Here is a 12,711-nt window from a genome sequence, read left to right as displayed (position 1 = left end):
AAGAAGAAGGGAGAAGAATAATCGACCGGGCATTGAACAAAGTTAAAAAATCTAAGAACTGTATCCAGCCAAAGGCGAAGAAGCAATTCGGCCAAAACATTTGTATTTACTATTTTCTCAACCAGAGGTTAAGCAGGCACTGACCAAATTAAACTCTACAGGGGCAAGGGCGGAGGAAAATAATCCTTCATTCCCTCAACCAATGGTGCAAACTTGGTCAAGAGATTTGGCCGTATCGGATAGTTGTTTAAAAGAAATACGTGACGCTTTGCCTGAGCTTCTTCTAAAACCAACACCTATGCCCCGCACTAGTAACTTTGGAGCAGTGTTTCGGCAAAAATCTCCCCTTGGGTCCTTAACGTGACAAATGAGCAACCAAGGCGTGAAAGGCTGCTCATTAACACTGCGAGCAGCACGAAGCTGCAATATACAGGTTTTTTTTTTTTGCTTCCCGATAGGCCCAACAAACAGGGAACTCCTCCACATAAAGCCTTATGGGCCAAAACATGGGAAACAAAGCCTAAAGGAGCAACAGCTATAAAATGTATTGACTTTAACTATTGAAAGTGTTTTACAGGACATTTCAACGATAGTGTTAAATTGTACAAATGTCTTGTTACAGGAAATACCCTCCCTTGCAAATGTGTGTTATAAAGATCGCGATAGAATTTTTTTCAACGAGTGAGGGCATACTGTGACACTGTATGTGAACAGAAGTATTTTGAACGATATTCTACTGAGGGAACGTGAGAATATACGTAAATTAGGCTTTCACATTTGTACTCATAACGAGGTGTCAGCACGTGGTGCCGGCGAGGATGGGCAGAAAGTAATTCAAAAATCGCCCAGGCCTTCATTTATGTCCGAGCAGTGTGAAGTAATGGGGGAGCTGGTTCTTATGCTGAAAAAGAAAATACTGGCACCTGAAGAGAGCAGAGACTGGTCTTGGTTATTCAACAAGGCATTATGCTAGGCCGCTTCTGCAACCCCTCTGGTGGGGCTCGGGTTGGCGCATTTGAGCTGACCATCGCTACATGGAACCCTAGGGGCAATAGAGCTCTAATGAATAATACTCAAGTGTCCAACCTATTAAAGACCTACACAATTGTTGCTCTCCAAAAGGCTTGGCTTAGACTCTCCCCCTCGCTGGATGGCTACATGATTTTTAATCAGGTCGCTCGCTAGGGTTTGATGGACAGACCCTATGGAGGCTTCATTACAATGGTCCAAATGGTGTCTGGAGTAAGCGTTATATCCAATCTGGATGTGGTTTTTGGGGCAAAGGCCACCCACATACAAATGCAGATGCCGACTAAAGTTAATGTTTTGGTGGTAAATGTGTACTGGCACCTAGGCATCTGTCCACTTGCCGAGGAATTAGAGCATATCACTTTATTGATTAGTGAATGATGGGGGAGCATGCGGGGGGCCAGACCGTACTGTTGGGAGATCTAAACTCGGACTGTATAAAAGGTATGCTTGTGATGGAACAACGAATGGACACTGGTCAGAATAACTGGAAAGTACGCAATGGTACTCAGTGGGGACTGCTTTAGAGGGCTGGGATAGCAGCCTCTAAATGGTTCAGTCTGCAGAGATGTTCCGCACCGTCTCACGTGGACAGATGGCCAACACTCCTCTACTATAGATTATATCTTTGTGGGGAGTGGACTGCATGAGAATTGTCTGGGATTAGAAATAACTAGGATGGAAATAAGCGACCATTCCCTGTTGGTGGGTCACTTTGGTGCCTGGGATAGAGGTGACCGAGTGGATTAATATGGATTGGGTAGGCCCTATGTCCAACTTAACATAACAGGAAGGAGGATTACTTGATCGCCCTCCCTGGCACATTGTGTGAATGGAACTATGCACGACTACTGGGATGTGACCAGCATTGGGGATTGGAACAAAATTATTTCTATCGATAACTTCGGGGGATTCATTATGGATGTTATTGAACAGAATACTGCACACAAGGGCAAGCACACAAAGAGTAACAAACCCCATATACACACATATTGTACTAATCTAGCCAAACAGAAAACAATTAAACGCACCGAAATCAGGATGGTCCAAAGGAACATACACCTTACCTGCTTACAAAAGAGAGAACAGAGTAGGCACCGGCGGCAAATATATAAAAACTGGTTGAGGGCTACTCGTTCAGATAGGTTGCAACTGGATGTGGAACAAGTGCTCTCTTCCCTACGTAATAAAAACTCGCAGGAGTTTTGGTCCTTGATGAATAATCAGGACATGCCCTATATGGGCAGGCTGGTGAATGCACTTTCCGAGGATGAGTGGGTAATGCACTTTAAACGTCTCTTTGCTCGGTTACCTACTTTAAGACTTGTTGTAGCACCATGTCCTGGGGAGGGTCATGTCGGAACAAGGATAGATGTGGAAATGGAGGTAACACTAAAAGCTATTAAATCCATTAGTGCCTATGGGGTTCCCTGACCAAATGGATTATCAAACTTTCTTTTTAAAACCAACCCAGACACTTGGTCAAGAATCCTTTCGACCCTGTTACGGAAATTGTGTGGACGGAAGAATTTCCTTTGGCATGGGCACAGGCCCATGTTGTCCCAATATATAAGAAAGGTGTGTTGGAAGACCCCTGCAATAACTGGCTTATCGCTATCCTCGATGCTGATAGTAAAGTTTTTTTCTAGCTTACTACTTCAGCATCTGAAGGCATGGGTAGGTGAAAGTGGGCACATCTCAAAGGGGCAGACAGGTGTTCAAAGCCATATAGGCACTGGGTTCAATGGTCTCTTGATAAAGTGTATGCAACATCAGACTTACTCTAAGGGGAACTCTGCGGTCTACTTGGCTTCAGTTGACCTCTCTGCAGCTTTTGACTGCGTGGACCGAAATCTGCTGTGGCAGAAACTCTAGGGTTGGGGCATACCTGTAGGTATATTGAGGTTGGTGAGGGGCATGTACGACCGCACATCAATTTAGGTCACCTGGAACCAACAAGGATTACTCCCCAGATCCATACAGACCTTTAGAGGGGGTGCGTTGTAGCCCCCTGCCTTTTCAACCTATACATTTCATATATTGGTGACTACTTACAACCAAGGGCCATGGTAACCCCAAAACAACACAATATTACTCCATTGTGGCCTGCTTCCGCAGGCAATCTTGTTGTCTTTGATATAACCCCTATAGGCCTACAACATCTGTTGGAGGGACTTGCCAGTTTTGTAACAACTCATTCACCGGCAATTAATACATCTAAAACTAAGGTCATATGCTTTTCTAATAAAAGGGAAACAAGTACCTTTCAAATGGCACACAGGAAGTGAACAGGTAAAGACAACAAACTCCCGCCTGTATTTGGGCTTCTATATTCTGTCCAGGAAAGCCAATAATAACATCATTCAGCGGCTGCGGAACAAAGTTGCAAACTTGGCAAATCAATTAACCAAAATGTATGCAAAATACAGCAAATTTTCTTCATTAGCAGCAATTCGGTATTATGAAGGTAAATGTGTGCCCAGACTACTGTATGGCTTGAAGGTTTATGATGTCACTATTGTTGAAGCATTGTCTGCCCTTGAAGTCCTTATCTGGAGGCGAGTATTGCATATGTATAGCTCGATCCCTCATTTAGCCATTCCATATGAACTTGTGTTGACCTTGATGGCAAGGGTTTATTTGCACTATCTATCCCTTTACAGAAAAATGTAGAGATCCGTGTAGAGATTCATTATATGAAGACCTGAAGTATATTAAGAATCAAAAGGGTCTGGAAACACTTGAAGATTTGGCTGCCAATTGTAATGAGTTGGTTTGGTTGTAAAGTGCGGGGAGGATGCAGATGACCTCATTGGTAATCAGGATAGACTAAAGAGAGCTTTATACGACTGGGATTGGGCCTGAACAGTGGATACATTTCATCAATACCCCTCTATAATTCATCTCAGGGGCAACCACAAAAGAAGAGGAAACTTGGCACCCTTCTTAGCTGTATACTCAGACCATGGTTTTATTAGAGACTGGACTATGCCAACTCCTTATACCTGGGAGCACCGGCATACCAACTCAAGACACTCCAAAGAGCCCAAAACGCTGCCGCCAAACTCCTCCTTGCCCTGGGACACAGAGACCACATCTCACCTGCTCTCCGAACCCTCCACTGGCTTCCGGTCGGATGAAAGGCCACCTTTAAGAACCTATGCATTACCCACCGAGCAGCGCACAAGACCTGCCCAAAGTACCTACAAGAGAAGATAAAACCCAAACTCCCATCTCGCACCCTAAGATCAAGCACTGTTCTCTTTCTAGTGATTCCAACCTCTAATTCTGTGAGGATCTGAGAATCTGCCTTCTCAACCTTGGCCCCCACTCTGTGGAACTCACTCCCCCCACATATTCGACACACCAAAGACTACATGTTCTTCCGCAAAGCTCTAAAAACCTGGCTCTTTCCAACATAACATCTAAGACCATCTAAGGCCGCTGTGACCTTGCAACCTCACAACAAAAGTTCAAGAGATCCCGAGCAATGACACCACTAAATGTGCCTATTAAGTCACTAATAAGCTTACCCTGAACGTAGAAATCGCACATTGCTCACTTGAAATGCGGAATAGCGTGCTGTGAGTATACAGCTAAGAATGGTGCCAAGGTTCATCTTCTTTTGTGGTTGCCCCTGAGATGAATTATAGATGGGTATTGATGGAATGTATCCACTGTACAGGCCCAATCCCAGGCTGGGCTCCACTGGCAAAAGTCAGGCTAGGATGATCAGACAACAGCAAAAAGTTGGGGGGTTCACAATTGGAGGGAAAATGACCCATAAATGGAAATCTTTCCTAACAGTGTGCCCTACCTAAAAGAAAGAGACATGCTCGAATATGTGTGTATGGGCCTCATTACACGGTAGGAGGTAACCATGCTGCTATTAGCGGTATGGCTACTCCCTTACCCCATACCGGGTCCGGGTAGGCGGTATGGGGACTTACCGGGTCATTCCGACCCTGGAGGACCCGGTAAGACCCCATGTCAATTTCCATTCCCCATTCCCATTCGAGCCCCCATAGGGCTCAATGGGAATGGGGAAGGAGCTAATAACGGTACCACAAATTGCGGTACCGTTATTAGCTATGAAGTCCCTTAGCGGATCCCGTCCTTAACACCTGATCAGACCAGGCATTAAGGACGGGACCCGCTGAGGGACCTCGTAGTAGGGTGCTAAGGGATTACCGGCACCAGTGACCTTACCTGTGCCGGTAATCCCTTAGCGCCTACCGTGTAATGAGGCCCTATGTATGGAATTTATAAAAGGCAAACCTAACTGGAAAGCAGTGGGGGTTACAAGTAGGGTGCTGCTGTAGCTTGGGAGCCTTGATAGGTAGGGGAAGCAGTGGAGGGAGGGAGATCCGCAAGGGGGAAGTTGGGTTAAGTGAAGCAATCAATGTTTGGCGAGAAATGTATTGACCGGTCCACCAGCTCCTCAAAGAAGTGAAGGATCGATGGGGCAAGACCTGTTCCAAAAGTAGGGTTACTAGCAGTAAAGGGCCTGTTTCTTGTTTTTCTCCCTTCTTGGTTCTTAGTCTGTAATGTAATGTCTGTAATGTTGTGGCTTCTTGTGGTGTGCTGGCCTCCGGAGATGGTGGCTTTCTCAGCCAGGCAGAGTGGTGTTTTGGTTGTGCATGCTTTGTAGGTGACACAGGCTGTTTAGAAGATGATGCACACTTAAAGGCGTAGCCAGTGCAGCTCCTTGAGGGCCGGGGTGATGTGATCACATTATGTGAGTCCTCTGATGAGGCATGCCACAGCGTGCTAGACCACTTTCAGAGGGGCCAAGATGGCATCTAGGATTTGGGATTGCCACCGTCCAGGTGAGAGATGATCAGGGCTTGTCCAAGTGTTCTGAAACTCGAGGCTGGGATGAAATGCTTGATTTTGCTACTGCTTATCAAACTGTTTACACCTTCACTCTTCATTCATGGACAAATTGTGGGCATTTTCAAGGTTGGAGAGATAGTATTGAATTCATTAGCAGAAAGAAATGTATCACCCAACGAAAGTGCCAAACAAGTGGTATTTATTTCTTAACAAAACAATTATATTCTTATGTTTTTCTTTGTTCCCTTAGGTTTGAGAAGCTGGACATCACTCCTAAGAGTGCGCAGAAATTGAAACCAGTCCTGGAAAAGTGGCTGAACGAGGCAGAGCTGCGGAACCAGGAAGGCCAGCAAAACCTCATGGAGTTCGTCGGAGGTGAACCTTCCAAAAAACGCAAGCGGCGGACCTCTTTCACCCCACAAGCCATTGAGATCCTCAATGCCTACTTTGAGAAGAATGCCCTTCCCACGGGCCAGGAGATTACAGAGATTGCAAAGGAGCTGAACTATGACCGCGAGGTTGTCAGGGTTTGGTTTTGCAACAGGCGGCAGACCCTCAAAAATACCAGCAGACTGAACGTCTTCCAGAATCCTTAAAAGGAAAGGATTGGGTGAAACAAAAGAGATAATAGTATCATGCTTTTATAGCTGATCACATTCTTTGTATGAGCACTTTTTAGCAGTCAAACTCAGCGCTCAGTGGATCTGTGGTGATGCACCTGCACCTGTCAACCTTGTGCCATGAAATTCAGTGGAGGCCACGTGAAAAGCCACTAACAACTTGTTGTGGACAGGCAGTCACGCCACGCTGGTTTCATTCCGCGTACATTATGGTCATTGGTTGGTCATGTTGGTGCCTCTCAGTAGCCAGAGACGCGATGAGCAGGTACTCCCTGTGGGTATTTTGCACCATGCAATGCAATAGAACGTTTTATGAAGCTGCGATGGAGCAAGAACTTGAAACTTTAAAGGGGGGGCTGTTAATCTGCCCGTCACCGTTTTCCTCCCACGGACACGGTTCTGTGTGTAGCAGTAGATGATGATCTGGTGCAAGCGCTGTTTGCTGGTACACTTATTGCACTCGAGTGAGGTTTACAGTCGATGTATGCCTGCTGCATCACGTATGTAGTCTTCTTTGGTAGCAGCGATCTTGAGCGCCCATTGCACTGGTTCTGAATCACACGATTGTCTCCTGGTCATGCCTGTCTTCATGTAATGAGGGGGGAACCAAAATGAACTCTTGTGGAGGATCAAAGTTATCTCCAGAAATAATAATGGGATGCACTTCCACCTGCGCTTCATTACGCAGCGGCTTCATCCATCAAGCTTAAGAGATGAAAAGCTGCAAAATGCTGTCAGCAAGCCAAAAGAACAAGATGTCATCATACGTTGCAATTGTACAAAACAATTCCAGCAAAATATGTCCATTACTTGGAAACATTCTGTACAAGAGAGTGGACTAGCGATACAAAGACAGGACGCGTCAACGAGAACAATGAATATACAGGGAAAGGTGTATGCCTAGGTTAATACTGTAGGTAAATGTTTTTAATGGCAATTAATGAGATACATTTCTTGAATCTTTATAGTATATTTAAAAAAATAAGTATACAAATTGACGTTATTGGTCAAAGTAACTGTATTCTACTGCAGTAAACTCCTTTACCACATTGTGGACATATCAGGGCTCTACCCAGCATGAAGCCATCTTTGCCAACACTTTTCTAGGCAGAGGCGTAACCAGGATTGTCTAACAAGTGAGGCCTGAAGCTAATGTAGTTGGGTCCACCACAGTGATTAACATCTGTAAATGCCCACACTGCGCAGCTCAGTGGCCATTTATAGAGTTTGGGTGGGCCTTGCCCGCTCAAGCCCTACCCTGTCTACGCCTCTGTTTCTAGGCCACCTTTTTTGGTGGGGAAGTTCGAGGAAACGTGCACAAAAATCAAGGATTAACTTGTTTCCATTATTTGCACTGTAAAATATGTAATCTATTTGTGGACTCTTCAGCTGGTTCACATACTCTGGACGTTTCCCTTCAGCAGTGAAAAATAGTACGATTGGATTAACATTAGGATTGAAAAACATTTTTTTCTTTTGATTTAATTTTTTTAAACTAAGTCTGAGGTGTTGGTGTTAAATGCTTTTTGTGAAAGCTACATCAGCTTACTACTTTGACCTAGAGACCCCACGACCACATACCTCACGGCCCACCTGCCACGCCCCTCCCCACCTTTGTTCCCCTTAGTGCCACCTCTCATTTCACCCTTCACTTCCCACCTGCCACCTCTCACTCCACTACCACACTGCTCTCACCCCACCATCTGCCTCTAAGATTTTGTCAAAGACTCACTTGGATAATTTCGCTAAAAGAAGTTCAATCCCTTTTCTCCGGGAAGGCAAGTGAGCTGGTGTTGCATTCTGCGCAACTATGGGCATCATGGCGAGCTCCCTCTGTTTCACAAAGAAACCCTAAGTATTCAGCCAATTCTAGATTTCAAACCAGCAAACAAAATGAGTAACAAGTGAAACATCTTAGGGTGCATACATGAATACCCCGATGTTACTTAAAGGGTTAAATAAGAAAGAAAATGTTGTCTTATGAATGTGAGAGTCTCGAGTGAATCATTATCAAAAATATGATCCCCTAGATGTGCTGTCGCTAAACTGTTGAAGCACATTTTGGGTTATGTACCAGTTTGGCATTTCAGATTTCATATGAAAGGCCTTTTTTATTCCAAGAATCATGAGTCGGAGAGTTAAACTTTAAAAGCTAGACAAGGCAAAGATTTGCTACTTGTTGCCTTGTTGCTAAATTGCAAAGTGGTCACTTATCCTAGTGGTGATTCACTCTGTCGTCGCTTTTTGCTACTAGAAAGGTAATGCTCTGCCTGGTCATCCCATAGTGTACATGAATACCGGTGCAGCTGTGCTATGAATATCTGTTTGACTGAAGTCTGCTGAGCAGTCCTGTGTGAAATGGAACTACACATACTGCAAGCTTTGCCATCTAGATAGCGATGTTGAAGGGAATGCCTGTTGGATTGAGACATCCTGCCTCGACGATTTACCAATTCTTGGATTCAAGTGTTTAACCATTCAGCCCCAAAAAGGACAACAAAAATGGCAATCACGGATCGGATTATTATAGTCTCTGTGATCTCGTGGCACTTAGACTTGTCATTGGTCATATGTAGCGCTGACGAGCCTACTTATGAGGCCGGGGAATATTTGAATCACTTGAATCCAGAAGAGGTGCCCATACTAGAGAAGCATTTTTCCAGGCAAATGGCTGCTATTTGTTTTTTAATAGGATGAGCTCTAGATTTCAGGGTAAGAAGTGTAACCTAACTTAACAAATCCTAAAGGCATGAAAACAAATGATTTACGTTGTTATGATTTGGGCACGTAGGTTAGATGATATGTGGTACGTTTTGTAAATCAAAATATATTGATATATTTTAATGCAAAGAGAGTTGTCACTTTGCCATTGTTGGTTGCAGAATAATGGACTTAAAATGTGCCAGGACTGCAACATTATTGAATTAGAACTGCAGATTATTAAAATCACAAAGTGATACAAGTGGGCTTGAAGTATATATCAGACTTTTAAGTGTGTTATGCAGTTTACAGGTTTAATACTCGTCAGAAGTGATCTAAACTTCTACCCTTCTGAGGAAAGTAAAATGAGCAACACGGAAGTAGGTGGCTATTAATATTTAACCCCCAAGAGGTATGTAATGTCTCCAAGATGTTTTTAGCTTTCCATTGATTGGTCTCGCAAACTGGGTTGCATTAGCAAAATAAAAAACACAACTCTAGCTGTTTGATGAAAGAGGCAGTTTGCAAAGTTTCATCTTCTGCTGAAAAGGGGTGTCAATGTTTGGTTGGTGCTGTCTTTGGATAGTCCACATCATAGTACCAACTTCATTATAGCTCTCTAAGCATCACCACTGCACTTAAGTTCACATCTTATGTCCTGCTAAAGGAGGAAGAGGAAACAATCTAACAGTTCATGTGATTGATATTTTATTTATATTGCGCTCGTACACAAGTGTTTCAGAGTGCGACAAGGCAAGGGAGGGGAACAGGGGAGAACAAAACAACGATCTTACTAGACCCAGTGACATTGAGAACGCGCAAGTGCATGGGAGAGGGGAAAAGTGCATGGGAGGCGCAGAAGTGGCAAGTGTGGAGAAAAGGAGAAAAACAGATAAATAATAATAAATAAATAAATAATAAAGTCAACAAACAGTGGTAGTGCAGCCCGCAAGTGGCAAGTGCTGGGTTTAAAACAGTAGACAGGGTATGTCTGATAAGTGCAGGAATAAAAGGGGGGACTGTATGGGTACAGATACAGACCCCAGTGCAAGGCGAGGCCCGGGGCAGTGCGGGAGGGTGGCAGGGTGAGCAGGTACCTGGGCCCTGAAGACAGAGGGTAGGCCTGGTGCACAGTGCCGAGAGAGAGAGCAGATCAGCAGGGGAGAGGGGGTGCAAAGGCAGAAGCAAAGAGGAAGGTCTTGAGGTGCTTCCGAAACCGGAGATGGTTCTCAAGTTTCAGAGTAGCTGGGAGGCTGTTCCAGAGGGAGGCCCCAGCCGAAGACAGAGATCTACCCCTGCTCTTTTCTTTGAAAAGCGACTGACCCTGAGGGAGTTAAAGGTAGAGGAGCTAAGAGCTCGAGAGGGGAGGTATTTGCGGAGGGATAGCTGAAGGTATTTTGGACCCAGGCCCCAGAAAGCCTTGTGGACAATGCAGAGGGTTTTGAATTAAATCCTTGCATCCATTGGAGGCCAATGGAGAGATTTCAGAGCTAGAGAGATACGATCCCAAGGCTTGAGGCCAAGGACAAGTCTTGCAATCCTGTGCTGGATTAGTTGCAGGGGGTGGAGAGTAGAGGCAGGTAGATTCAGAAAGAGACTTGCAATAGTCCAACCTAGGGAGAACCAGAACTTGGGAGACAGTGAGCTTCTGGCAGAAGGAGAGGAAAGGCAGAGTACCTCTGAGGCGGTGCAGTAGGAAGTTTGACTTTTTAGAGACCTCAGAGATGTGGGCGGAGAAGGAAAGTATGGAGTCAAAGATGACCCCGAGGTTCTTAGCCTCGCAGGTGGGGATAGGAGGAGGGCCAAGGGAGACCGGCCAGAGAGAGAGGGGAAAGGAGGGTGAAGGTGTGCCGATGAGGAGGATCTCTGTCTTGCTGGCATTCAGACAAAGATCGTTGGTGGCACACCAATCTTGAATGGCAGTTAGGCAATCAGAGATGAGAGAAGGAGAGGAGGTGGCTGAGGGCAGCCTAAGAATGAGTTGAGTGTCGTCAGCATAGCGCGGGAAATTGGAGCAGAAAATGGCAATGCAGTGGGCAAGAGTTGCTAGGTATTGGTTGAAAAGCGAGGCCGAGAGGTTAGACCCCTGGGGAACACCACCGATAGAGAGGGAGACAGATGATAAGAAGGACCTATGCCCCTATATTTAAGTCCCCATTAACCAAGAGCGGCATATCAATACAATTTAGTGTAGAACCATATGGTCGAAAGTAGGGATCCCAAACAGTGTTTTTTAACATGGTCTATACAATTATGAATGAGACTTAAGGGGTGAATCTGACATTAAGACAGAAGAAATGGTTAATGAAATAACGTGGGTAACATAAAAGCAGTGTTACACATATATGCTACCATCATCTTTCATCAGCTAGATGATCTAAGCTCATCTATCTTTTCTTCTAGGTGTTGGCTCCTGAAACGGGCGGATTCATCACCTTCCATTAGTAATGTCAATTAAATATATATAGATTCAGTGAAAAAACGCGGTTAAACTGGCGTTAGAGGTCCATTGCACTAATAAAAACATTGAAAAGAAGCAGAGGAAAAACATTGTTAAGCAGAAGTTATGGTTGCAGCACAATATGGAAAAATGAAAACAATTCACCAGTTATGTCAAAACTCACGCGACCACCATGCATTGCTCAGACTAACACCCAGGACATCAAAAATGACATCACAAACGGCACTTTGGTTCTCTTGGTGCTCCCCAGTGCTCCTCTCTCTGTCTTGTGATGTGTTACTGCCACAACTTCCAATAAATAGCCCTCACTGGTTTACTTTCTCTTTCTCAGCACCTCTTTTACTCCTTTGGGGAATGACAGGCATCCAATACCCAGAAGACAATTTCCTTTAGTTCTCTCGAGGCTTTTCAGCGGAACAAGCTTTGCCTTGTGAGGTTATGAAACAACAGCCTCTAAACAATAATTCTCAGTGGTTCACCTTTTCTCTCTCATGGCCTCTTGCGCTCTGTTGGGAGTGGCAGGACTTCGACCACTAGTATACAGTTCACCTCTCTTTGGGGCTTCACGGCATGAAAAACGTTCCCTTGTGAAGTTGTTGAATCACAACTTCCAATAAACCTCTGATAAATCATTTTCACTGTCTCGTTTTTAGTTTGGACTATTAGGTGGCACAGCTACCTATAAGCTGAAACTATTGCATTAGCGTACAGATAGGGAGAAATGCCATATGAGGAGGGACACAAAGCTTGAAGGTGTTCTTTGGTTATGTGCCCACCCATTGACTGCACATGGTCATGCTAATCCCCATGGCCAGTCCCACCCAGTTCCTGCCCCTCCCCACCCAAAACAGCTCCTCATGGGAACTCTTTCAGCTCGCTTTAATCCATCTTACCCTCAAACTTTGCACTTGAAGTGTCTGCCAGAGTTTTCCCGAGGCAGTCTTCTAAGAGGCAATGACTTAATTGGAGCAGTAAACACGCTTATTCAGCCACTCGGTTTATAAGTACTATGTGTGCCCTTCACTGATGTCTTGTTAAAAACAAGAATTGGCAAAGCCAACAATT

At 44.8% G+C, this 12,711-nt stretch overlaps 1 protein-coding gene across 3 annotated transcripts in view; it reads left to right on the top strand.

Annotated features, from left to right (window-relative positions):
* The window catches only part of POU6F1 (POU class 6 homeobox 1), a 532,900-nt gene extending 520,938 nt beyond the window's left edge, over positions 1–11,962 (top strand). For all 3 annotated transcript variants that reach the window (XM_069653382.1, XM_069653381.1, XM_069653384.1), the window contains one exon: positions 6,116–11,962. In XM_069653382.1, coding sequence (XP_069509483.1) covers positions 6,116–6,461 — 346 coding nt within the window. In that variant the 3' untranslated portion in view covers positions 6,462–11,962. The remainder of the gene's footprint in view (positions 1–6,115) is intronic.
* The last annotated feature ends 749 nt before the right edge of the window (positions 11,963–12,711 follow it).

This window comes from Ambystoma mexicanum, chromosome 3q, assembly GCF_040938575.1.
Source record: "Ambystoma mexicanum isolate Mex_15411 chromosome 3q, UKY_AmexF1_1, whole genome shotgun sequence".
Classification (NCBI taxonomy): domain Eukaryota; kingdom Metazoa; phylum Chordata; class Amphibia; order Caudata; family Ambystomatidae; genus Ambystoma; species Ambystoma mexicanum.
This window is presented reverse-complemented; position numbering and strand designations above follow the sequence as displayed.